The sequence below is a fragment of the Cottoperca gobio genome, chromosome 18 (genome assembly GCF_900634415.1).
Source record: "Cottoperca gobio chromosome 18, fCotGob3.1, whole genome shotgun sequence".
NCBI classification, from domain to species: domain Eukaryota; kingdom Metazoa; phylum Chordata; class Actinopteri; order Perciformes; family Bovichtidae; genus Cottoperca; species Cottoperca gobio.
In genome coordinates, this window is record NC_041372.1 from 12,979,098 (window position 1) to 13,005,485 (window position 26,388).

At 40.9% G+C, this 26,388-nt stretch overlaps 2 protein-coding genes and 2 long non-coding RNA genes across 4 annotated transcripts; 1 reads left to right on the forward strand and 3 right to left on the reverse strand.

Moving 5' to 3' along the window:
* Window positions 1-4,464: 4,464 nt before the first annotated feature.
* Window positions 4,465-5,142, forward strand: LOC115023663 (uncharacterized). The gene is made up of 3 exons (XR_003834027.1): window positions 4,465-4,714; window positions 4,799-4,922; window positions 5,038-5,142. It is a non-coding gene; the product is annotated as an uncharacterized LOC115023663 (long non-coding RNA).
* A 733-nt stretch (window positions 5,143-5,875) lies between these two features.
* On the reverse strand, window positions 5,876-8,556 carry LOC115023654 (39S ribosomal protein L48, mitochondrial-like). Its single transcript, XM_029454839.1, has 8 exons — window positions 8,368-8,556; window positions 7,815-7,873; window positions 7,355-7,386; window positions 7,133-7,212; window positions 6,851-7,020; window positions 6,578-6,680; window positions 6,392-6,481; window positions 5,876-6,135 (listed from the first exon to the last, which is right to left on the reverse strand). The coding sequence occupies exons 1-8, from the start codon at window positions 8,386-8,388 to the stop codon at window positions 6,049-6,051; spliced, it is 642 nt and encodes a 213-aa protein (XP_029310699.1). The 5' UTR covers window positions 8,389-8,556; the 3' UTR covers window positions 5,876-6,048.
* A 938-nt stretch (window positions 8,557-9,494) lies between these two features.
* LOC115023642 (E3 ubiquitin/ISG15 ligase TRIM25-like) lies at window positions 9,495-15,286 on the reverse strand. Its single transcript, XM_029454822.1, has 8 exons — window positions 14,920-15,286; window positions 13,440-14,295; window positions 12,785-12,893; window positions 11,682-11,777; window positions 11,278-11,511; window positions 11,034-11,056; window positions 10,691-10,839; window positions 9,495-10,532 (listed from the first exon to the last, which is right to left on the reverse strand). The coding sequence occupies exons 2-8, from the start codon at window positions 14,093-14,095 to the stop codon at window positions 10,243-10,245; spliced, it is 1,557 nt and encodes a 518-aa protein (XP_029310682.1). The 5' UTR covers window positions 14,096-14,295; window positions 14,920-15,286; the 3' UTR covers window positions 9,495-10,242.
* A 10,684-nt stretch (window positions 15,287-25,970) lies between these two features.
* Window positions 25,971-26,385, reverse strand: LOC115023667 (uncharacterized). The gene is made up of 3 exons (XR_003834030.1): window positions 26,356-26,385; window positions 26,174-26,261; window positions 25,971-26,088 (listed from the first exon to the last, which is right to left on the reverse strand). It is a non-coding gene; the product is annotated as an uncharacterized LOC115023667 (long non-coding RNA).
* Window positions 26,386-26,388: the final 3 nt, after the last annotated feature.

The following is a 26,388-nucleotide window of genomic DNA, read 5'->3' on the forward strand; positions in this document are numbered from 1 at the left end:
TTTAAGCATTCTAAAGAATCAAATAAGCATGTTCTCTTATTAATATGACACATATAGTTTCAAAAATGTTCCACTAAATTATAGCCGTTGAAGCCAGTATGTGCTGAAAGGTGCCTTCAAGTGTTATGACATTTCCAAACCAAAATGAAAAGAATGAATATAAGGTGGTAAAAGTGGTTAAATATCACTTTGTGTTGATGCAAAAATACATAAAACTGATCTGAATATAATTTCCTTTTAGATATTACACCACTGCTGACATGGCAAGTATGTTTCCACCATCACCATTCTGTTTATATTGTATACTGTAAGTTCTTTTTTATTACTTACAATAATCATAAATTAAAGACCGTATCAACTCATAAAATGTTGGATGTGTTTGTGTCAAGGTCCGTGCTCTGCAGTCGTTCTGTCCAAGAAGAAAGTCGAGGAAGTGACTCCTAAAACCAAGACGTCTGGGAAATCTAAAAGGTAAGCAATGAAAGCTAACAGAGTTTATCAGCTGTAGCGTTGCTGTTATTACATTCAGGAGTTCTGATATTAACGATATATTACATTTATCATACATTACTATTCCCGCGTTAATGTAAATGCATGCGTTCTCCACAGAGATCCCCAGAAGAGTTCAGAAGTATCCAGTCGTCGGTCTACCTTGCCTCAAAGGAAAAATCTGCGCTCCAAATGTCCGGTAGGTCTTTGTAAATGTATAAAGAAAAATATTACAAATACACAACAATAGCGTACCGTGCGTACATGTCTCTACATGCTTCATCCTGAATGTACGCTCCCTGATGAGCTTTCCTTTCTTGCACGGCACATAACGCAGCTTACAATGATAACTGAGGAAGTTTTACCACTTGAACATGTGAGTATTCTTCAAACAACAATGTGTCCTCAAGTTCAGACAGAGGTAGGGAAAAGTCTCTGTTCATTTCCAGGCGGGAACCATTGTTCCCCAAATACAGATAAGAGCAAGACAGAGCTGCTAACGTTAGCCTAAACTCTGATAGCATCCAGGACCGGCTTTGACACTGTGATTAAAATACTACACAGTGAATGTTGCTTTTTGACCAAACCTGTCCACAAATGAATGTACTGGAAAGTTGAAGCTTGAACCTTTTGCCAGTTTTTTTGATGTCACCTTTTTTTATATAAACGGATGCTGAGACATTTTTAATGTCTGTAAAATAGCTAAACTGATTATGAAAAATGTTTTGTCTTCTGAAACAGGACTCCAGTAATTGGATTAAACTTGAACCTACTGTTGGTGAAGATAAAACCTACAGGTACAAACAATTACAACCACTAGTCTTTGTAACATTCCTGCAAAAATAATCCAATTGAAAGAATATTTGCAAATGTGATCAATCATTTTTTTAATAGTTTCATTCAGAACCAGTGAAATAAATGTATTGCGTTAACATCTGAGGGATATTTCTCCCTGAGGCAACTTTGAGGCAGCTTTACTTTGAGGCTGTCAACAATAATGTTCTGTAACATTTAAATACATTTTACTGACTAATTAGATATTACATGTGTGTTCATTCTGACTTACTATTCAAAAATGGTTGCGGATTGCATCACACTTTTTCATAAAAGCTGCAGCAAATTAATTTATGTTGCAATAATCGTAGCAAAGTCAGTATTTCCATTTGTAGTTACTCCAAAACAATTTGTATTCCCTTTCCCTCCTTAGCCACCAGTCTGATGCAGGTCGCTTTGAATGCAGTGAGTCTGCCCTGCGCTGGGTTTGTAAGGAAAAGGTCATCTTCAAATACCAGTTCTGCTCATGGGACGAACACATGAAGAGGCCTTCATGCGTAGATTACATGCCAGCAGGACCTCTGCTGGACATCACACTCACATCTGGGAAGATAGAGGAGGTGCATCTGCCACACTGGATCTGTGTAGGTGAGGTGTCATGTGAAAACTTAATTTAACAGCATTTAAAAAACATCCATCCATCGTCTACCGCTTATGGTAGACGGGTCGGGTCATGGGGGCAGCAAACTTCCCTTCTCCGGGCCACATCCGCCAGCTCCGACTGGAGGATCCCGAGGCATTCGCAGGCTAATGAGGAGATATAATCTCTTCACCGAGTCCTGGGTTTTCCCTGGGGTCACCTCCCTAGGGAGGTGCCCAGGTGGCATCCTTACTAGATGCCCAAACCACCTCAACTGGCTCCTTTCAACGCAAAGGAGCAGCGGCTCTACTCTTTCGCGGATGGCTGTGCTTCTCACCCGATCTCTAAGGGAGACGCCAGCCACCCACCTGAGAAAACCCTTTTTGGCCGCTTGTACCGGCAATCTCGTTCTTTCGGTCATGACCCCAGACTTCACGACCATAGGTGAGGGTAGGAACTAAGATCGACCGGTAGATCGAGAGCTTTGCCTTCTGGCTCAGCTCTCTTTTCTTTTTGTGAACGGTGTGTGATAAAGCAAATGCAATACCGCCCCTGCGGTTCCGATACTCCGGCCAATCTCTCGCTCCATCGTCCCCACTCGCGAACAAGACCCCAAGGTACTTGAACTCCTTCACTTGGGGTAAGGGCTCATTCCCTACCCGGAGTATGCAGCAGGCCACCGAACTGCGACTATCCAGACACAACTCTCGCTTTGGGCATACAGGGATTGGATGGCCCTCAGAAGTGACCCCCTCACCCCATACTCCCGCAGCACCTTCCACAGTATCACCCGGGGGACCCGGTCATACTCCTTCTCCAGAACCACAATGGGCGTACTCCCAGGCCCCCTCCAGGATCCTTGTGAGAGTGAAGAGTTGGTCCGTTCCATGACCAGGACGTAATCCGCATTGTTCCTCTTCAATCAGAGGTTCGACTATTGGCCGAACCCTCATTTCCAGCACCTCGGAGTAGACTTTACCAGGGAGGCTGAGAAGGCGTGATACCCCTGTAGTTGGCACACACTCTCTGGTCCCCCTTTTTGAATAAGGGAACCACCACCCCCTAGACACTGTCCCAGACTTCCACGCAATGTTGACAAGGCGTGACAACCAAGACAGCCCCTCAACACCCAAAGCCTTCAGCATTTCTATACAGATCTCATCAACCCCTGTGGCTTTGCCACTGTGGAGTTGTTTGACTACCTCAGTGACCTCCAACAGGGAAATTTACGATGGTCCCCCATCAGCTTCCAGCTCTGCCTCTACCATAGAGGGCGTGTTAGTCGGATTCAGGAGTTCCTCAAAGTGCTCCTTCCACCGCCCGATAACCTTCTCAGTCGCAGTCAGCAGGGTCCACCTTGCTGTACACAGCTTGGATGGTTCCCTACTTCCCCCTCCTGAGGTGCCGGACGGTTTTCCAAAAGCACCGCCGACAGAAAGCCCTTCTCCATAGCTTCTCCGAACTTCTCCCACACTTGATGCTTTGCCTCTGCCAAGGCAGATGCTGTCGCCCTTCGAGGCAGTCGGTACCCTGCAACTGTTTCCGGAGTCTTCCCGGATAACATAACCCGGAAGGACTCCTTCTTCAGTCGAACAGCTTCCCTGACCACCGGGGTCCACCACTGTGTTCGAGGGTTACCGCCCCTTGAGGCACCTAAGACCTTGAGACCACAGCTCCTCACCGCAGCTTCAGCAATAGACGTTTTGAACATCGCTCACTCAGGTTCAATCAGGTGATACTATCACAAAATCGATCATCCATTCAGGGTCTCCAAGAAGGCTGAATACTCCAAACTGCTGTTTGGGGCATAGGCACAAACGACATTCAGAGTTCCCCCCCCCCCCATAACCCGAAGGAGTAGGGAGGCGACCCTCTCGTCCACTGGGGTGAACTCCAACGTAGCAGCGCTCAGCCGGAGACTTGTGAGTATCCGCACACCCGCCCGACACCTATCACCTTGGGTAACTCCGGAGAAGAATAGAGCCCAACCCCTATCCAGGAGTACAGCCCCACCAGATCTAACTGGTAGCGCTCCACCTCCCGCACTAGTTCCGGCTCCTTCCCCCACAGAGAGGTGACGTTCCACGTCCCCAGAGCCAGCCTCTGCTGGCCGGGTCTGGTCCGTCGAGGTCCCTGACAATCACTGCCACCCGTGTGACAGCACACCCGACCCCAGCGGTTTTTCCCATGAGTGGTGGGCCCACAGGATGGATGTCATTTAAAAAATATGCAAAAATTATATTGATCCATCCCTTTTCTCATCACTCAATCTGTGCGCTTTCTTTTGCAGATCTCAACTCCAAAATGTCAGACATGTTTAAAGTTCTACATGTGGATACTTGTGGAGATTTTGTGGAACAAGTTTCAGAAGTCACATCGTACCACGTCAAGTTGTTCCAGCCAGATTTCTCTCCGCTAGGAGCCATGATCCGGAGGACATTCGGCCTGCCTGTGAAAGTTTTCTATGACACATTGATATACAGGACACACAAAGAATTCCTCACATTGGATGTTTACCTAGTGCCACCTGATCCAGCTGTAAAACAGGTTGCTATTATATTTATTTCAGTAATTAATTCAAACAGTTACAAGATGTAACACATGTGCACCTTTAGAAACCGCATAGTTACTGTATTGCATTCTCCTTTACCTGTATAAAGTTTAAAAACTTTGTTTTCACAGGAAGTGGAACAAGAGCAAAACCCTCATGGATCAATAAAACTCCTAAAACCAGGTCCAGACAAGTCCTTGCAATTGGGAGATAAGTTCTCCCTCACAACAAACAAGACGGATGCAGACATTCAACCCAGCGTAAGTTTTAATATCAGGGCTCTGTGTCAAATTAAAGATCCTAATTTATTATTAAACCTTGTTTATTTTAATTTTTTTGCACAGACACGAGAGCTCAGATGTGATGGTAGAAATTACTTTGAGGTGTTCATCAGAGATGCAGACAGCGACTTCACCCTCAGGCTTCAAAGTAAGCAGAACACTGTCTGGACCTGTACCATTCATAAAGGTTAGCCCCTTTATTCTGTTTAGCTAAATATGCACAACCATGTGTGTTGGCAATAACATTGAATCGGCTAAATATCCATGAACTAATCAGCATTGTGACCTGTATTTTATTTCAGGAGATTACCAAAGTCAAACTACTGATCATAACGAAGGTAAGAAAAGAAAAATTAGGATTGACGAGTGATAAGATGACTTCCCATAGTGACTTTGTACACCATTGCTACCCCGTGTTTAAACAGTTTTTCAGATGTTTGCTTTTATCTTCCTGCCTCAGGTCAGCACTTTGTGGATCGCCATCGGACAGCTCTGATAAACCGAGTGACAGATACAGAACACATCCTGGATAAACTCATAGAGAAGGAGTTGATCTCAAAGGAGCAATATGATGATGTGAGAGCCTCAAAAACCAAACGAGAGCAGATGAGGGACATTCACACGCTTGTGATTGCAGCCGGCAAAACAGGCAAAGAGGCTCTCTATAGAATCCTTAAAGGGATGAAGAGTATGAAGCCTCTTGTTTCTGAGCTGGAGAGATCAGGGTAAAGTGTCTCCAGGTCATATATACAGCATATCCTATTTCTAATTTCAGTCTTTTTTGCATGTAAGTCATAGTAGGGGCCGCTGTGGCTCAGGAGGTAGAGCGGGTCGTCCAGGGATTTTTATTACAATTAGCAACTATTTGTTATGTCAACACATTTCATGATTCCAGCTTTTCTATTTATTTTAATAAATCGTGAGCTTTGTACTATTGGTTTGAATAAATAAAACATTTTCTGAATTTCTACAAAACAATTTCAGCTGATTAATCAGCTCCACTTGAACCAATACAAAAGTAAAACTGTATACATGAGTAATAATAATCTAATGATATACTGTATAAAGTCATTAAACCTTATGCACAACATTTAACCATAAAAAAAGGAAGAGATTTGAAGCATTAACTAAAACAATGTCTTCAGTTTGAAAAAATTGCCATGGTTTTATTTTCCAGAGATCATAAAAGAATGTCAATATGAATGTGTACAGTTTCTGTGATCACCTTTAACAGCATTCAGGTAAGGAATGCCAGGGAATAAATAAACAGGTAACGTTGGAAGTCAGGAAGGTTTAAACGTAAGAATGTCTGTTCATCTGTTCCTTGTGCCAATCTTCGACTTGAGCCCCTCCAGCTCTGAACGGATTTTGAACCGTGCATGGTATTCATCCACGTTGTGCTGAGAGGGAAACAGGAAGAGGAGAGATCGTTACTGTGTGTTAATGATTGTCCAGGACACAGGTTGCTCGTGGTGAAAGTGTTTGGTTGCCGGAGTTAGACTTGGGCGTCACCTCTTATCTCCAATTAAAGGAAAGGTTCACCATTTTTCACCAAGTCAGGTGCCCGTATGTACATTGAAACCCTCCTTTTAGTGTAACCAACTGACAAAAAACCTAAATGAACCCCATCCCAAAACTACTTAGATGCTAACTCACCTTCTCCACAGAGAGCTGGACTCCCTCTGCCTGATTCTTCAAAATAACATCCATGAAAACGGGACAGATTGAGGCGTCCAGACTGGACAACTACAGAAAAAGAACACAGTAATAATAATTAGGTCTTTGAAACAAAGAACCTGCATTAATTGAGTTAAAAGGAAACTTAAACCTGATCAGTTTTACCTGGATGATTCGTGAATGAGTCTTCAGGATGACTTCAATATTCATCCTGCTGCTTTCCTCTTTCGTTAACATGACCTCAGAGGTCTTGGTTTGTAGGGCATAGCTGCATGTGAAAAACAATTTAAACAAAACCTAATTAAAGCATATTTTCTACTGTAATGCAAAGATGACACGCGCATAATACTCTTTTGGAAGAGCACATTGACCTCCATCTCTGTGTACATACATATTGTGGTATACTGTATACAGTTATATATTTCTAAATATCCTCACCTGTCTGAGACTTTGATGTGGAGCCGGTTGCAGAGGTTGTGGATGTAGTTGGAGTAATGCTCCACCAGCGTCATGTCATAACCCGTTACTTTCACATTCAGAGTCGGGTATGTTGTTTTTGATCCCGATTTGATCTCTTTCATCTGGTGTTTATCTCTCTTTTTCTTTTGCTAAATAAAAAATCATGAGTCACTTTACAACAGACATTTAAACCCTTTGTCCAAACTACACACACAAACATTTTTTTTCCAAAATGTAAAAATAGGATTTTAAGAGTCTTACCACGACTTTAACTACAAGATGTCTCCACCTCCCAATCCCGTTGGTTGGCATTGATCTGTATTGTCTTTCGTTTACAGAAGCTGTGGAAAAGAAAATGTGTCATTTAATACATTATGTGTTATGTGTGTGTACCCACACACACACACACACACACACACACACACACGTTTGTCTGATAGCAATAACAAACACAGTACTAATTGTAGTCTTTAAAATACTCACTCCAAACAGGATGCTGGATGGTCGGTGTGGCCCTTTAAATACAACAGTATACGTTTTAGTCAGAAAGAGAGGATTCATATCACCATGGTCACTTTGAGATCATTTTGGAAAATGATAATTATTCTGCATTCTTGCGACTAACCAGTGGAGACAAATATATTGTGTTGCAAACCTGCAACGTATTGGACAGTTCTGCTTTGGTATAACTTGGATATTGTTCATTTACTGCCAAATTAAGCGGTTTGACCACACTTTTCTTGCGTAGGATGTAGTTTAATGTTGCATAAAATCTTACCATAACTAACAAAAAAAGACCTAAGTTGTAATGAAATCTTTTTTTAGGTAAGGCTGAAGTGAGCTGAGGTGTCTGTGGTTGTTATGAAGGGCTACAATGATCACACCCTGACAATATAGCTTCCAGTTAGACAAACATGACGTATGAGAATTGAAAAAGACTTACCGGCATAATGCAAGTGCTCCATTAAACACAAATGCCTGTTGTGTGACCGACACTTGCAACTGGAGAGAACAGAACAACATCAGCTTCTATATTTACAAAACAAGTGTCTGAAAAATCTCATAACATATTACTAGTTTTGAATACAGTCAACTAAATCTAGGTATGTTTAACCAGATTACTAATGCATCACACAAACATTTGATATTGACTGATATCACGTGATTCAGGTAACTAAGCTACATGATAAAAAAGGCTGTAAGATTGGAAGATTTCCTTCCAACAAATGATAATTCACAGACTATATTGTGAGAAATCTACCTTCTGCACACCTGCCAGAGGTCTACCTACACACATAATATAAAGTACTTATAATATAAGAGTGTCTGTCTATATTATTTCTGATGGTAGAAAACGCTTAACCTGCTTTTAACTTAGACTAATGTTAGCTTAACGTGCAAAAAAGCAACAACTTGGAGCTGACGTTATTAGTGCTGCAGCTATGACCTCTGTGAAAAAACGTAACATTTAGCGGAGAGAAAACAAAACACGTTACCTTTCGAAAGAAAGCGTTCATAGCTCAACCTCTCTGTCTGTTCAACGGGAAACACTCCGTGGGCGTTTTCTGGAGTTAGTTTACATGTAATATCAATTAAAACCGTTCAAAACACATGACTGACTGCTGCCGGAAGTGCTCACAGGAAGTTGCTCCGTCCTGTTTTGTGTCCGTGGATTGAAAACACCAGAACAAACGTTCCGGGACGGGATTAACATTCGGACTAACTTTAATTTAACTTTATTTTTATTTCATTTTACGTTAATCATGTAATTTACTTTAACATATATTCACCTATGTATTTGTTTAAATTGAGAAACAGGTATACTTTACCGTTTGTGTATCATTGGATTGTTAACTGTTAAAAAATGAATAACAAAAATCTATTAAAAACATAATTTGTTATGTGTTGTGTATTATTTTTTTATATAAATCTATATATAAACATCTATATCGATATTAGATATAGTTCCTGACATCTTCCTGAATCACTGCCCACGTCTGATTTTTATTCCAGCTATTTTTTTTTTAATGAAATGTCAATTCAGTATGATTATTTTCTAAATTATTATTTTTAACCCCTTGTCTCTGCCCTCATGTAGACAAACCCTAACCGAAGTTAAATCATGCAGACTTGCATTTTTCATATTTTCCAAAGGACAACTGTGCACATTTCAACAGGTTATTATTATTATTATTACTACTATTATTATAATATTTTGGCCCCTCACAAAGTCACTCGTATCAAAATAATCAACTTTTAACAATCAAATATTTCAGGCCTAACATTTATTGTAGTAAAGTGCAAAATTCCTCACCACCTGGAACTTATATTTTGAGATTAATGTATGAACTGTGCATAGGACATTTTTTTAAACAATGCATTAATTGCTTTTAAAGCACAACTATGAAAAGCAAAGTCATCGTATAGCCTATGTAGACTGTTATTAACACACAGCATTTATTTTTCTAATGTCATGCCAAGCAAACAAAACCTTTAAAATTATTCATGCACACACACACACACACGCACACACTCACACACACACACATCCTTACTCTTTGGCTTGCAATGTTTAACTGTAGCATGAATGAAACAATCACAAAATTCCATACACGCAGACTCAGTCACGTAGATTGTTACTAGCCTAGTGTGTCCGCTCACCTTCAGTTAAAATGTGTTGGCCTGTTTACAAGGATACAGATCAAAAGGCTTTCTATGGTGATGAGAACTGGGAAAACTCAACAGTTTCTTACGTATGGTTGGAAAATGTAAGGATTTGTTTCTCCAGAAGCTCTCTGCTGAGCACCTGTTATATCAAAAAGTCACGTGAACGGATAAAATTTCTTAAACAAATTCAAATCTAATCAATTCTGTTTTGTGCGAATTCCTAATATTTTGTAAAATTCTTAGCAAAGTGGTAAAAAGAAATCCGGCATTACAGACTTGCAGAGGTTTTGCCAATTTCAGTTTGAGGTGTTTTGAGTCCTTGAGCCACATCCTGTCATTATACATTCACGTCTGTGTGTTTCCGTATGCAGCAAACGTCGACTATAAAGCACCGTAGTTAAGTTTGAGCAGTATGCAACACAGGTTGAGCGTGACGTTCACGTTGGCAGATTCTCAGTGCACAGTCACGTTTAAATCCAGCGCTCTTATCATCCAGTGTGTCATCTCAGAATATTGTAGGAGGGTTTGAGGCAAAATGTGGTAGCTGCTCGAGTCCTGAACTGTACACGGGACATTCAAAGAGAAGACGGGTGCAACACTGAAACAGATGTTACAACCTTAACATCTGTTCACCCGCAGTTAAGGATCAAGTCCAAAGTGCTATAAGAGGTGTAAAAATATATCTATACAAATCCGGTCCTCTGTTAAACTCCTCTCTCTTCCTCATCATCCTCCTCTCCATCCTCGTCCTCTTCTTCGTCCTCTTCCTCCTCCTCCTCCTCCTCCTCCCCTAGACTGTAAAGACGATAAGCCAGCGCACTGTCGGTTTGTCCTTCCTCCTCCTCTTCTTCCTCCTCCTCATCTTCCTCCTCTTCCTCCTCCCCCTCGCTCCTCATTTCCTCCACGCTGCTGTCATCGTCGTCGTCCTCCTCCTCCACAGCCTCTTCCTCGTTCTCCTCCTGGTCCTCCTCCTCCTCGAGATCTGAAAGATGACCTGATGAGTGGACAGAGTTTGAAACGTTGTAAACTGGACGTTCTAACTGGCATCAAGGTATCACTTCTGGTTACGCTGTAGTGTAACGCTGAAGACGAGCAGCAGCACTTAGAACAACGTTACATTAGAAGAGCATGTAATGAATGAACGGTCCTTACACAGGGAGTTAATGGCAGCGACAATGTGACACGGGAGTTCCTCATCAAGGAATTTCCTCATTTCCTCTTCCATCATCACTCCAAGAACCTCCGTCTCCATGTCGACGTATTCTGGGTAGAACATGTTCTTCCTCAGCTGCCTACGACACCTAAAACACACACACACACACACACACACACAGTCAGGGTTTGATATGTTTGTGATGTATGAAAGTAAACTCAATATCTATGGGTTTTAGAGTTCTCTGTGGGACATCTGTCTATTAAATGTTAGAAAATAGTTTGATATATAGTATATAATAGTTTTCTACTCGTCCTGAATGAATGAACAAGTAGTACTCACTGTTTCCCTGTGGTCTTGTATGCCTGTAAAAAGGGACAAAAACAACACATCATGCACAAAGTAGATTTTGTAATGTACATGTGCATTTTAAAAAACATAGCTGCCATTGATTGTGTCGCGGTTTGTTCTAAAGCTGAAGACAGTCCTCCTAACTGCATTACATTTGCTACGCTGTGGTCTTTTTGTGCACTTTGAGAAAAGCTTTGCAGCAAACAGCTCGACGGCGTTGAGCGAAGCGTCTCACCTCGATGAAGCGGAAAGGGTCGCTTTCCTGCATGAGGTTTTCGATGCCACAGCGGACCTCCTGCAGACGGGCCTGGTCCTGGCAGATCCTGGAGATGTTCTTCTGAATCGCCGGCCCGTTGGTGTCACAATGAGTGCGCGCGCATTCTTGCAATTTGGTGACAAAGTGGAGTACTTTGGCCTTCATGTCCTCACCCAGCCTGGTCAAGCACTGCTCAGAGTCGTCCATGAACTTCTAGATGAGGGACGTGATGATGAGGAGGATCGTGGAAAGAGGAGTAATCATTAAGAAAAAGAGATTAGCCCGTGCAAGGTATTGTTAAAGTGTTCAGTATATTACTGTAACTACTATAAATTGTGATCACAAAAACATTCAAATACAACAAATCTTCAAATCGCTCTGACCTTATTCTGTCTCTCCTTCTCCTTCTGCTCCTGGAGTTTTTTCTCTGCCATGCTGTATTTCCTTTCAACCCGGTACAGCTGCTTATCCAGAGTGCCCTGGTGAACATGAGGCAAAGTGATAATGACGTCACAATCGATAGAAAGAGTTAGTCTGTTAGCGTAGTGGTTGATTATTACTGTGCCAATGACAAATACTTGTTTCCGTTCTGCTTATAACGGCTTTCAAAAGTCATCTTTCGACCGAAACCCGTTGAAATATCTCGTCTCTGCATGTTGTGCTTTTTATTGAATTGCAACTCCTCACTTGATGATTCTGTTTGATTGCAGCTCCCCATCTCTTGTCTGGTGCCTATAACAGAGCACCACATCGTGTGTTGTACCAGATGTGAGAGATTAAGTTATTCATAACACTATCAGTCACTTATCGACACTCCGTGGCAAAGTTTACTTGCACATCTTTGTCGTGCCACGTATACAACATGTTGAAGTGGAAGCCTCTCCACTTCACACTGTTCAGGAGAATGGAGGCAGAGGAAGTGGATTTAACTCTCCTATAGAAAGACCACAAAGTCATGTGGCTCTTTCATTCACACACACACACACACACACACACACACACACACACACCACACACACACACACACACACACACACACACACACACACCACACACACACACACACACACACACACACTACAACAACAACTGTCAATATTCATTCATCAGGATTCCAGACTCATCACAGGACTTTGTGTGAGCCAAACAATCAGGAGGTGAAAGCGAATGTAGCAGGCTACAGAGCACAACCGTTCATACACATGTGTGTGAATACAACGCTCTTAAATACTGAAAATATCATTATTTATTTTAATACAGGGATTTTGTGTTATTATAATATAATAATAACATTTCTAACACAGATTATGTGGGATGTAAGGCGGGGCTAAAAAACAACATCCTCAATTATCTCCCATTCTACTAACACTAATACTAATACTAATACTAACACTAATACTAATACTAATACTAACACTAATACTAATACTAATACTAATACTAATACTACCTGTGCACAAACCATGAAGATAATAAAAAGGTGTACCTTGAGATCTTTCATGGTGTTTTTCAGGGTCTTGATGGTGTGTCCCGAGTGTCCTCCTTCTATGGTGCAGGCATTGCACACGCACATCTTGTCATCCATGCAGTAATATCTAGTTTCATACCAAATAAAAACAATCGGATTGGCTCATTCCTATTTAATATCAGATATCAGCTGACCATCCTTGACTCAGAATATTGTATCATTCATCCAGAAATTTGTGGCCAAATTGAAGGATGAATGATCAGTGACAGTTCTTCAACACGGAGAAAAACTACATTTCCCTAAAATACTCTTTTCCCACCAAAATTAGCTCCTTAATGCAGGTTTTCTAAGCGTGGGAAAATTCACAAAACTATTCTTATTGCACGTAGACGAATATAACTTTCTGTTTACAACAGGCTTAGTAAACAGTGAAAATGTTATTTACTTTTATATATATATATATATATATATATATATATATATATATATATATATATATATATATATAGTACTGTCACTACTGCATTCATTTGTCCTGAGAATGAATGCAGATTGTAACCTTTCCCACTTAAGTCAAAAGCCAGATGTTAGTGGGTGTAAGTGGGTCTCTTGTCCAGTGGGAGAGGGGCTCAGGATGAAACCCCCACCACAGCAATATGCTTGTGCCTCCTACCTGTATATCTCATCATGATACGGGCACTTTCTCTTCCAGAAGTCGTTCATCGGTTCGGTCAGTGGATGCTCCCGGAACGCCGGCAGTTCCAGATGTGGCTTTACATGCTCCTGGCACATCGACACCTCACACTTCAGGCACGTCTTGACCGCAAACATTGACGCCGCAGCAGCAGCAGCAGCAGCAGCAGCTTCCTGCTTGTCATCCCCTTCCAGAGAAACCGAAGCAGCAGAAGACTCGTCTGCAACTGCACTGATACCTGATGCCTCGGCTGCGACTGAGGGGCAGTAGTCACATGGAACAGCAAACAGACTCCTGGCTTGATGCACTGACAGAGAAGACGACAGCAACTCTCTGGACTTTAAAGCCGCAGCTGCAGCGGCTGCAGTGGTGGCTCTGCTACGGTGACGGTAGTCGTCAGCAATATTGGCTAGTTTGAAGTTTTTCTGAAAGTTGGTGCCACACCGGTGACTGTCACGGCACTCCGGGCAGCGGAAGCGACCTCGATCCGCTTGCCGTCTTAGGCGGTCCAGGCAGTTCTTGCAGAAGTTATGGCCGCAAGGAAGCAAGTGGGGGTCGCGGTACAAGTCCAGGCACACTGGGCAGGTGAGCTCCTCTTGCAGGACGCTGGACTGCTCTGACTGGGCCGAGGCCATGTCAGTAATCACCCGGGGAGGTCAGAGAGGCGAGTAGGGTGGAGCTCGTGGGAGATTAAAAGGTGGTGAGAAAGATAAGGATGGATAGAAGTGTAAAAACAGTATTTGGGGTTAGGATATAAGATAGTGGAGGTAAGAGAGAGATGACTGTGGGTAGAAAAGGGAGAGAGGCTGCAGGTTTCCTGATTTAGAGCTTCACCCTTTGCAGAAAAAGACAAAAAGAAAAGCTCATTAGCTTAATTATTATTATATTTATCTTAGAAAATATTTGCATTAGGCTGGAAAAAAACAAAGTGGCATTATTCACTATTTTTGACTTTATATAGACGAAATAATCAGTTAAATAAACAGTTAGCTGCATCTCTAAACGTGATAAAACCCCTAATAACAAAGTAAACTGTGCCTTTTGTGAAACTGTTTGACCCACCATCAATAACACTTCCATTTTCCTGCATGTTTCTCAATAAAAGTATATATACTGTAACTTTATGCTCTGAGACAACCTCCACAACAAGGTGAGTCGTCCTGATGGCTCAGCTGGTGGACACCTGCGGTGTTGTTTACATGTTGTTTCACCTGTCAGATACAACAGAGGCCTGTGAAGCTGCTCTGAAACCCGTCAACACATCAGTATCGCTTATTTAGCACGTGTTTCCTGATAACTAACGTTAGCTACATTAACAGTAACTTCGGTTAAAGGGTCAAGCAACAATTAGCTAACTTGCCTCCTCGTTAGCTGCACTAATCTCCCCAGGATGAGTTGCTGGGACAGAGATGAGCTAAAGCAAACCCCGACAGACAGACGGACAGTTAACGCTGCTTACCTTGATAACGTAGGTACTTATGTTCCGTCTTGGTAAAGCTGAAATACTGATTTCCAGAGCTGTACAAGCTAACTGTGTCGCAAACAATGCGGCTAACGTTACAAACCTCGAAGCCGCGGTGCACCTGCCGTACTGGGGCTAACATGTTAACGTTACGACCCGTTAGCTCTGCCTTTTTTTTGTTCCCACAAACATTCCGGTTTGGTTTAGGGAGTCCGAGGAAACATTCTAGTCACCGGGCATTTAGTTTCTCATCTGGAGTTTTCGACATTTGACACGAAAGGACGAGTCGACACACACCTGTGCGACAGACAAACGGACTAAACGGCTAACTGGGCAGGTTGATGCGGGGAAAATGCTGCATTCAGGGATCCTCGGAAATTCCGCGGATATTCAACGGTTGACCGCTAAGGGCGCTGTTACATGTATATTGTCACGCTTTCTAGTGTTATTGTAAGCTTTTGTTATTACTTTTATTTACTCTTACTAATTAGTATTGCGTAAGCACGATTTTGGTTGAATTTTGCACTGAAAACCAGAACAAAAAACGTTTTATAGATACGATTTCTAATTTACTATTTTGTTACGGTGTTTTTAAAATGATGTGTTTTCTGTGTAACTGTTGAAATATTGTGTATTCAGTTTTATTGTTGTACTTTCTAAATGTGTTATAGGGTTAGGGTTATATGTTGTTGTGCTTTGCATTTCAGGGCCACCATAAAAATCCTACAGTACTTTATTTAAAGTACAGAAGTATTTGCAGAAAGTGTACTGCGTCCCTGTGACTGATATTTTATATAAAATGACATTATTAGATTGTTAATCCTGATGCATCAACGTTTAAGCAGCATTTTACTGTCGTACAGTTGTAATAGTCGAGGTGCAGTTAGTTTTATCTGCCATATATACAGTTGGCTTGTTTAGTTCAGTGCTACACAACCAAATTGTCACAAGATAAATCTGCGGGGCAGGTGGGGAAGCAGTATTAAGATATTTTAAAGTATGTTAAAGTAACTATACTACAGTTTAAAAATACTTTGTTACAAGTGAATATCCTGCTTTCAAAATCTTACTTTACTCAAAGTATTGGCATCAAAATATACTTAGTACCAAAAGTAAAAGTACTCATGACGCATCACTAATGTTGCAGCTGGTGGTGTATTTTAACATAATAAAAGAACAGTCCTTCAACAGTCAGTACACTTCAGATGTAGTTAACCTCTTCAAAAACTCACATAGAAGGAACCTTGCAAGTTTAATTGCATTTCCAAAGAAACGACATTATTTCCAATGATATTTTCACAACATGTTCCTTTGAAAACATTGATTTATGTTAGAATACACATATACAATACATTAAAATAACAGGAATACAAACAACAAAGTATAATAAAACTGCTAAGGTCAAATACAATACATTTATCTCCTATTTATTTATATATGCATATAGGCTGTATTGGAAAATTACATTAAAAAAGTGATTTTAATTTTAAGATAATTGCTTTCATATAGTGTTTTCATCAAATCAGAATGAATATTCATATTAAATTACATTACCAGCATTGTTCAAATGCAAGCCACCTGGTTAAGATACTGTTATTGTATGATTACTCATAGTTAAATAAAAAGTCAAAGAATGTAAATATAAAATAATATTAAAAATGTTTTATACACCCATCCACAGAAATTAATAATGCAGAATGATTAAATCAATATAACTCTTCTGACAAAGTTGACCCTGTACATTTACACTTTTTGCATCAGAGTCATAGTTATACATAGTTTGGGTGTTTTGGGGAAATCTAAGAGTTATTTGTCACGAAATAACAATGTTGGTCTATCAATCAGTCCACCAATTTGGTCCAGACTGAAATATCTCAGCAACTATCACTGTCCAGATGTGTCAGGAGATCCCACTTTGAAGACCAGAGGACCCTGAATGGTGAAGCCAAGATAGAAAAGCATTGGGCTCTGCGCTGAAGCACCAACAGGTTCAACCTCTGTTGTAACCTTTATTTTCTTCCCTCCAACGCAAACAAACACTTTCTCATTCTCCTGTGGCATCGTGGGAAACTGGCATGGCTCTACCTTGACTGGGCGAAGGATGTCTTGGATTTCCGGGACTCGCCACACATCCCCTGAGTTCCACATTTTATTGATTCGGCTCCATTTCTCCTTATTCCCTATATTATTGAGCTCAGCATCCACTTTTTTCTCCACAATTACATCCAACTTTGATTTGTGAATCCACTTGCTTAGTCCAGAGCCCTTCCCCAGAAAAAACAGAGGCAAAAGGTACCGGCATCGAAGGTACTTGGCATACACATCTCTCTCAAAGGCTCTCTCCATGAATGTGACATACTGTTGCAGATCAGGGTCAAACAGGATGTCCCAAGAAAGTTGTGCAGGCTCTCCTCTTCTTTCCTGATCCTCATCGCTTTCCTGATCCTCATTGCTTTCCTGATCCTCATCGCGTTCCTCATCCTCATCGCGTTCCTCATCCTCATCGCTTTCCTGATCCTCATCGCTTTCCTCATCGCGTTCCTCATCCTCCCTGGTTATTATGTCTTCTGACCCGTCATCCTCTGTGGCCTGTTGTTCGTCTTCTTCTTCATCGTCCTCTTCTTGCACCACCAGAGGTTGTTCCTCTGACCAAAACAACAGCAGAACCAAAAGGTAAAACTCAGGGCTTCTATGCCCCACTTGTGTGTCCAAGAATCTGTGTATTATTGCTTGGAGTTCTTTCACCGGGGTGAGCTTAGGAGAGTTATGCATCTTGTTGCTCAAGATGATGTTGGAGAGGATGTACAGCTCAGCTGCTGTGTCATTGTTAGCATCTGCCTCGTAGGCAGTTTTCAAATCATCTCGGATTGCCTCTAAATCAGACACAGTTGCCTCAGCCTCTTCAAACAAAGCACGACTTCCCTTTGACGTGAAAAGGCCATGATTCAGAACATCTAGAAGGCCAGGAAAGCTGGTGGATTCCGCTGCTTTTTTGTTGTGTACAGTTCATAACAAAGTGCAACATCCTTCCAGAAGTAAGATGGCTCAGAATATTTCATGTCAGGCTTGGAGTAGGTTAGGTACCATTCAAAAAAGTCAAACTTGTCTTCAACTACCATTTTGTTCTCTTGGATGAAACTGTTTTTCTCTGAGGAATTAGATTTGACCTTTGTGAGTTTCTCAAAGGCTATCTTTGCCACTTGAATGAAGCCAAAAAGGCCTCTGTTGTTGAAGGTATTTGAAATGCTGACAGTACTTGCCTATGTCCCTCATTTCTGGGCCCTCTTCTTTGTCAGCGTTGCACTCCACGTCTTTAAAGGCCTTGAAGGCCTCTTCTGCCATGGGTAAGATATCCTCCAGTTCCCTGGCTTTCCTCAACAAACGGTTCTTATAAACCTGCCCGAGAGTGTCAGCAACATAAGAGTTGTTCGGATCTCTTGCAATGGCTTTCTTTGCCCATTCTTCAGCTTTATTATAGTCAAATTTGCGTTTTCTGATGTAATAGAGACGGGAAAGGGTTTGTGGGAAAATGGGGTTCTGTCTCAATCTTTCTGATGCAGTTTCCAAGACAGACACAACGTTGTAAAAATTCTCTTTGGCACGTACATCTTCAATGAACCTTGAGAATTTCTCTCTTCCTTTTACTCCTACTTTTCTCTTTGTCAGCAAATCTTTAATGTACTGAAGCATACGTGGTTGAAGCTGATCTCCACAAAGTTTAACCATACATTCCTTCATTGTAGCGCTCCTGGAAATCCCTAAGGTATCGAGTAGCGTCACAGCAAACTCTGGGAGAATCATACATTTGTCGTCAGGACTTGGACCGGATGTGTGGATACAAAAGTAAAAAGGCTCCATTCTTTTTTTGAAGGGGGGGCCTCCATAGATGGGATCAGGTGGTCCAAGGATCTGTTGGCACTCAGACATCAGGAGGTAGGCATCAGGAACGTATGCGTTCAGCAGCGCCAAAAAAGAGAATAGTTGCGTGTTGGTCGACAAAGGGTTTTGTTGCACATACGATGAAAGATACATATAGATACTTTGCTTCGATGACTCCATGATGGTAAGTTTAGACTTCAAGACGAAGAAGAACGTTTTCTTTTTTTCTTTTTGGTTGTGAGTCAAAAGGTTAGTCCAGCAGTATTTGTTTACCTGAAGGGGTGACATCAAAAGAGCCCAGGTTAATCATTCAGTTTCACCACTTGTAGTTCTTTTCTACACGGTGTTTATTAGACTCGCTGGTGACGTGGTTCTATGGATGGCAATGACGGTCGATCGGTTGGTCCACCACCTTTTCTGTAGATGGTGGACATTTTTTGTTTTGTAGTAAAAAGTCAAACAGCTATTGGATGGATTCCCACAATATTTGGTACAGATATCCATGGCCATGGCCATTACTTTGGTTTATGACTTAATATCAAAATGCTTCCCATCAACACCAGCTGTAATTTGTGTTTAGTGCTAATTGTTACATATGTTAAATATTAGCATGCACACTAAACTAAGATGATGAACATGGTAAGCATGGCTGTAGACTAGTTGTAACTTCTGTCCTTATAAATGGTTAACGAATCATTTACAAATACTTTATAGATCTTATGGTATATGAGCGATTACCAACTTTTGTGTTGGGTTGGACACCGGCTTTGTCTTTTGACCTCTGACCGAAACTGGCATCTGGACCAAAACTAATTTATATAGATAAATAGATATATATATAAGATATCGCTTCACCCACAGTGACGACACCATCGCCTTTCTGAAAAGTTCAGATATTTTATGTAGTCATGATTATACTTGCGACTCACCGTAGAGGTTTTCACATCCTAGATACCCAAAAGTACACTTTTGTAGTTATAAAGTAAGTTCTAAGTTTCAGCAGCAGCACGACTTGTGGTGAAAGATTAATAATAAGATCGATGAGCTGTAAGCTCCAGTAATATAACAGCACACATCTTCACAAATAGTGATACTATTCAAAATATAATAAAATAACAAGACAATATAAACAATAAGCAACAAATGTTTTTGTAAATCTTTACCTGTCAGAGGTCCGGCAGGTGTGTGGCTGACGGAACAAAAACCTGAGGCTGTTATTTATAAACCTCTTGGAGTTACACCTTCTGCATATTTGCATACTTTGCATACTTTGACCTTTCATATGGAATACATCTTATTGTGTTGAGTGTGATTACTCCTTGATGAGTAATATAAGTCATAAAACCTTCAATAGCTCATGTCAAAACAAAATGCCACTCAACTTGTAGTTGACAGTGAAGTCGTTCTGCTGAGTGATTCCTATAAATGGGTCTGCATAATAATAAGTAATATACATAATAAGTCTGCATTAGGCTACTTTAACCTTTAAATCAATTACATTTTTACTATAAAGCTGTTTATTAAGAAATGATTTAAATCCAAAACACAATTACATTTTTTTTAATAATAATTATAATCAGAGTAGACTTTTACACAACGATATGTATTTAATCTTCACATAAAGTATATGCCTAACAGAAATACAACTAAATACAAACCAAAATGCCAACATATTACATATTACATAAAAACACAAGACTGTATTCGTCTTTAGTCAAATTATCCACGACCTCACCATGCAGCAGCATTTAGTGTTTTGTATTCAACATTTAACCTGAATTAAAAAACTAAGATAGAATTATTTAATTCATCAACAAGCTGCAGAACAAGTGCAATGAAAGACTTAGAGCAGGGGTGTCAAACATGCGGCCCGGGGGCCAAAACCGGCCCGCCAGAGGGTCCAATCCGGCCCGCGGGACGACTTCACAAAGTGTAAAAATGAGTTGTTTTGATCATAAAGTAAAATCCTGTTCCAGATACCTGTGACTGAATGTTATGTGTCTTGTAGCTACACTGTGATCTGTAAGTTGTAACACACATGTGTAAATGATAAACTGATAATATTGTTCAAATTGCACCTTTTTGTTTTTTCAGGTTGTTCATAATGTTTTGTAAAAAGATAAAATTTGAACATTTTCAGAGTGTATTTGTACTTTTATGCACTAAAACGAAGGGAAACATTTGGCGTTGTCGTTATTTACAGGTTATTATGCTGTGATGTTACTGGTCCGGCCCACTTGAGCTCAAATTGTGCTGCATGTGGCCCCTGAGTTTGACACCCCTGACTTAGAACAACTAGTTTCATTGTCTATTGAGTGAAGAAGAATTTCTCAGAAACTGAAACGTTTACTTTCGTTTTACAGTAAAAAGAAACGTAACTCAAGGATTAGCTGGTGGGAGTGGTTTATTGCATCAAGTCTCAGGTAAATATTTTCATTTTGGAAGCTTTCCACGGGGGTTTGACTTCAGACACACCTTGTTTTTCCAGTTGTACGTGAAAAATCAATGCAGATTTGAAAATCTTTCAGACAGAGTCACTCTTTCATTGTGTGTCTCACAGAGCCAGGCGAGCAGTTTCCCTGTTTCCAGTGTTTGCAATGCACGTCCTCTTCTGTTTCAGCTCATGTCCTCTAAAAGACACCAAATCTCCGTCAGATCTACTTGGTGACACATTATTTCAACTCCCCAAATGTAGCATTTACAGTCAGTGTAGAAGCACTTTTTAAACCCTCTTGTTTGTTCAACAGAATCTACACTCACCCTTCTTCTCTGCGTCCTCACGACGTCGAAAGACTCGTCCACTGTTGTCACTTCGCCAGCTGAGATTGAAATCAGTCATCTTCCGTTGTCTCAGGCCCATTTCCAACTGAGGCCGAACAAAAAGCACAACCCCTTGTTCTTACTTTCTTAACAGCTTTACGTCTGTGTAACGTTTATCTTTAATTCATCAGTTCTACTTTTTACCTTTTCCAGGAGCGCATCATTGAGTGTAGAGTCAGTGAGGTCGACGTCAGAGCGCACCGTCATTCTTATTATTATCTTCCGCTCTTGAGACCTGCATCCCAACACAGAATACTGCTGGTGATCAACGTAGGAGGATTCAGTGGAGCGGTGATGCAGTGTAGGTGATTTTAACCAGGGATGTCGTTTCTATTTGGACGTTGGAGGACATCTCCCCCTCACTTTAAAAAAATCTTATTTTGATTTTGGTTCATTTAAATCTCTAAAATCCAGCAGCTTAAATCCAGATGAGAGAAGTTATTTATTTATTATTATTTATAAGCTTTAGAAGCAGGGGTGAGTTATTCACAATTTATCTTGTCTTCTTTGGGCCCTGGGCCTTGTCTTTCAGGCAACATACAGGCAATAATGCAGCCTTAGAGGAAAATAGAGAAAAGTACTTTCAACTCATCTGCAGGTTTTTAGAGTAAAGAAAACAATACATTAACAATCATAAAGTATCAGGCCTTTGTCAAAGAAACAAAAAAATGTTTTGGCCACTTGGGGAAAGCCACTTCATCTTCTTAGAAAAGTTGTTAGCAAACAGTTGCATATTTACAGCTGTTGGAGCAACATTCATTTGCACTCATGTTTCAGGCCACAAAAGAAAATCTCTTTGGTAGCATGTCTCGGAATTAATTGATACATTTTGCATTTCAGTAACTCACCGCCATGACAGACAAACGGGGCCTTCTCGTTACAATTGGCTTCCCCCCAGCGTCCCTGCTGTGACACTGCAACAGAAGCACAGTCTCCCCGATGATGCGAGCCCCTCAGCCAGTACCTGAAGGAGGTTTGTCTTCCATCCGACCACATCCAGGCATCATTGAACAGACCGATCCACATGCTCTTGCTAAATTTCTCGGTTTGTTTGGCAATCTCTGAATGATTCCCCTCAGTGCTGACATAGGCCAGGTCGATGTGATCCCTCCTGCACAGCTCTTGACTGCTCTCCCAGCTTCCTCTTGCTAGGTAAAACACATACCTCTGCTTTCCATCCTGCTGGACTGAAGAGACATACACATTTATGTTAGGTCTTTCTTCTGCAAAGCAAGAAGAGATGAACCTTTAAAAACATCAGAAAATATTAATAACTTTTGTTATTACATCCGGATTTTATGGGCCCCATCACATTTTGGAGAGGGTCAGAATCACTCATTTTTCACTCATGGAAGGTCTGAGCTCTCCGAGTGCACTTCTAGTTTACTATGTTTTTAAAGCATCTTGATATTACATCTGCTACAAAAGATTTGCTCACGGTCATAACATGCAAAACCGGTTCCCTCTTCACACTGTAACGTCATTCCACGAGCCTGTCGGAGACGTCTCTGCACACCACTCATTGCCTCCGGAATTGTTCGGTTCATCGTCTTGCCACTTGGTGAAGTGTGCTGCGCCCCTGCCATCGGACCACATCCACCTGCCAGTCTTTCCTCTTAGAAGCCCGATCCAGCTGTGTGTCACGTGACTGCCCAGCGTGTGGACCAGCTGGTTGTTGTCGCCCATGCTGTTCACGGTGGCCAGGTCGCTGTACTTTACTCTGCAGAAGCTCTGGGCTTCATACCAGGTCAGGGAGGCATTGATGAAGTGGTACTGCTGAGCTACTTTGAGCAGAAGTTTAGGGATTTACAAAATGCAAGCAGAGCAGAAACATTAATATGCACAAACATACCATTACGGACCATTTTGGTCTTTGTTTCAATATGTTTATATTTCTACATCCTGTTGTATTAACACTTCTGATAGTGGCTGAATTTCTTTAAATAATATACAATGTTTGTAGGAAATCATCATTTCCATCACACCACAAAAAGTTATTTTCAAAGAAAAAGATTTAATATACAAATTGCTTCATTGATTATAATAGTTGTAAAAAATAGAATGCATGTAACCACTATTTTTACGTTTTTTAGCTTTTTTTTTAATTAACAAACAGAAAATGTCCTGTACTTACTCTGAGCAGTGGTCCTCTGAAACAAAAGGAGCATCCCTATTATTTAAAAAAAATAAAATAAAAAGCATAGTGTGTTATTTTCATCTTTCAAAAACCATCAAAGTAAAAAGTGTAAGTTTTGAACTGTGCTTACCGATGAAGGATATCACACTTGTAGACACACCATTGTATCTGCGAGCCAGAAGAATAAACAGCGATACTTACAGCACATCACAGAAAGAATATCAACAGTGAGAAAGCAAAAAACTTAATAATAATTAAGTACATTTCAGATTTATATCATCATTTGTGTGGACTAGTACACCTAACGTCACACTTACCTCTGCTCCTTCCACAACCAACTCTGTCTCAGGGTGTAGGTTGTGTGTTGGGAACATGTAAGCAAAGTTCAACATGTTTGCATGTCTTTTCATTTCGTGCAGAAGAAACACGAACAGATTTGTTTGCCAAAGATTTGGCATTAGGTGGTTTAACAAGCTCCTTTGGTTGTTTGACACGTTTGCATGTGTGCTGTTTGTCAGCAGTTTGCTTTGCACATCCTACCAAACTTGTTCCTAGATTCTAAAATAACTGAATAAATGAAAAACAATTGTCGTAAGTGTGTAGGAATACCATAATAAAATCACATTTTACGAGAAGATTGCACTACAACTGAAATTTTCGTTGTGCAGCTTTGTGAAAAAATATCCAAAACCTCAAAATCAGAGATTGTGTATTGGCTTCATTGCTGTTAATAATTGTTGTGTTACTGTCTGTGGGTACATTGTGTTACTAAAGGTTCTGTGCATTACCCTGTAAAGATTGAATTTTCAACATGCGAGAGACATCTGGACATAAAATGCAAAAACTAACACACAAAAACCACAATGCTCAAGATAACTAACCGAAGCTTTTGGACAGAGCCATGCTAGCTATTTCCCCCTGTTTCCAGTCATTATGCTAAGCTATGCTAACCAGCTGCTGGCCGTAGCTTAATATTTACTGTGCATAAGTGAAAGGAATTCCTGTGATACTCTCGGCAAGAAAGTGAATTAGCTTATTTAACAAATGTCAAAGTATTCCTTTTATGTGCGTGACAATGCTGCATAAAAAGGGAAGAGAGAGAGAGATGAGAGCGAACAAGAGAAGAGACGAACGCGGGGAGGATCCAAAGCAAATAATGGCTGGGATCCATTAGCGGCAGCGGGTAGTGAGGCTTGGCTTTTGTCACTCTGTGATAATACGGTGAATGATACCTTCATTACCTTCCACAGCTGTAATAGTCACACTCCCTGTTACACCTTGTTATACTCTCTTGACTCCAACAGTGGACAGAAGGCCTTGTGCATTAGGTCCCGCCGGTAATGAGACATGCTTATGAGAAAAAAACTAACAGCACTTCATAGTGAGAGTGCTCTGTGGCAGAAACTCCCCGTGTCACTTGACCTGCCAAAAACGCCACGACAGCAACAATGGAACCTGGGAAGGAGTCCAAGCATCTCTCGGCGGCGTCTCACTTGCATAACAATGTCCGACATCTCTCTCCTTGATTACACTGTGCCGTTAGCATCCACACACATGCTAACAGTCACGAAAGCCAGCTCGCGTACTCAAAGCATGGGCGGCCATGTTGGGAATCTTTCTGACCATGGTAGTGCTACTGCCAACCCCACTCAGGTAAATGGGACCATTAAGGGTTTGCTTGCACAGAGAGGGACATAACATATACAGTATATGTGTTTTGAAGATGAATGCAACTTGGACACCATGTGTTGATACTTTAAATATTACACATGTGTTGTTTTTTTATTTTTGAAACAGATATGCATCTTGTTTTGTGTTTCAGAATGATTCAACCATTTCAATGTTACTACTGCTTCGCAGTGCTTAGTTGTATTAGTGGGTGTCAAACTTTTCCTGCATGTATAATATTTCTGCATATTAAAACACACTTCTCCACTCGGAGGCTCACATAACCAATGTGCACATGTGCGTCATGTACGTCTTTGTAAGATTGTCTCAAGATACATTTGGATTATAACACAGCTGTAAGATGATCTAATGAGGTTTCAATGAAGCAAACTCTTTTTTACTTCCTTCATTATTGTTATCCTTTATTGATTACAACACATTATCCCATTCCTCTGCATAATTACATCCATATAAATGGCGATTTAAAAGAGATTTAATATCTAATACACATGACTTGCTCACACACTATGTAGATAATTAAAACAAATCAATCAACAAAAACAAAACAACAAATGGAATAAAACCTCATAATTGTTTTGCGCAGAATGACCCTTTAGTTCCAGGGTTAAAAGGCTTTTACTGTATTTGCTCTCCACATGCATCTGTTGGTAAAAGACACAGCAGGTGAATCAGAGCAAAGGGGCAACATGAGTAATGATCAGCTAAATGTGTCAGGTACATGGTTACCTCTCTCTGCTGGTTGGGGCTCTGCTCTTAAATTCCTCCAGAGCAGCTCGACGTCAGTAAAGCCCTTCAAGCCAAGAGCTGCCTTAAGCTAACAAAACAAACCAAAAGATGTGTTTTTCTCCCTGAGGTGCTACAAATAAAATGGAACAATAAGGTTTTTTAAAAGCAGCAGTGTACTGCACCTGCTGTAACAGCGCATGTCTGATGGTTGGATC

Coding starts and splice junctions, on each gene's coding strand:
- LOC115023642 (XM_029454822.1), bottom strand. CDS start 14,095: ATGGCCTCGGCCCAGTCAGAGCAGTCCAGCGTCCTGCAAGAGGAGCTC. Junction 11,512..11,681: donor AGAAGGAGAGACAGAATAAG/GTCAGAGCGATT, acceptor TCCCTCATCTAG/AAGTTCATGGACGACTCTGA. Junction 10,840..11,033: donor TACAAGACCACAGGGAAACA/GTGAGTACTACT, acceptor TGTGTGTTTTAG/GTGTCGTAGGCAGCTGAGGA.
- LOC115023654 (XM_029454839.1), bottom strand. CDS start 8,388: ATGAACGCTTTCTTTCGAAAG. Junction 7,213..7,354: donor CATCCAGCATCCTGTTTGGA/GTGAGTATTTTA, acceptor TCTTTTCCACAG/CTTCTGTAAACGAAAGACAA. Junction 7,021..7,132: donor ATCTTGTAGTTAAAGTCGTG/GTAAGACTCTTA, acceptor TTTTTTATTTAG/CAAAAGAAAAAGAGAGATAA.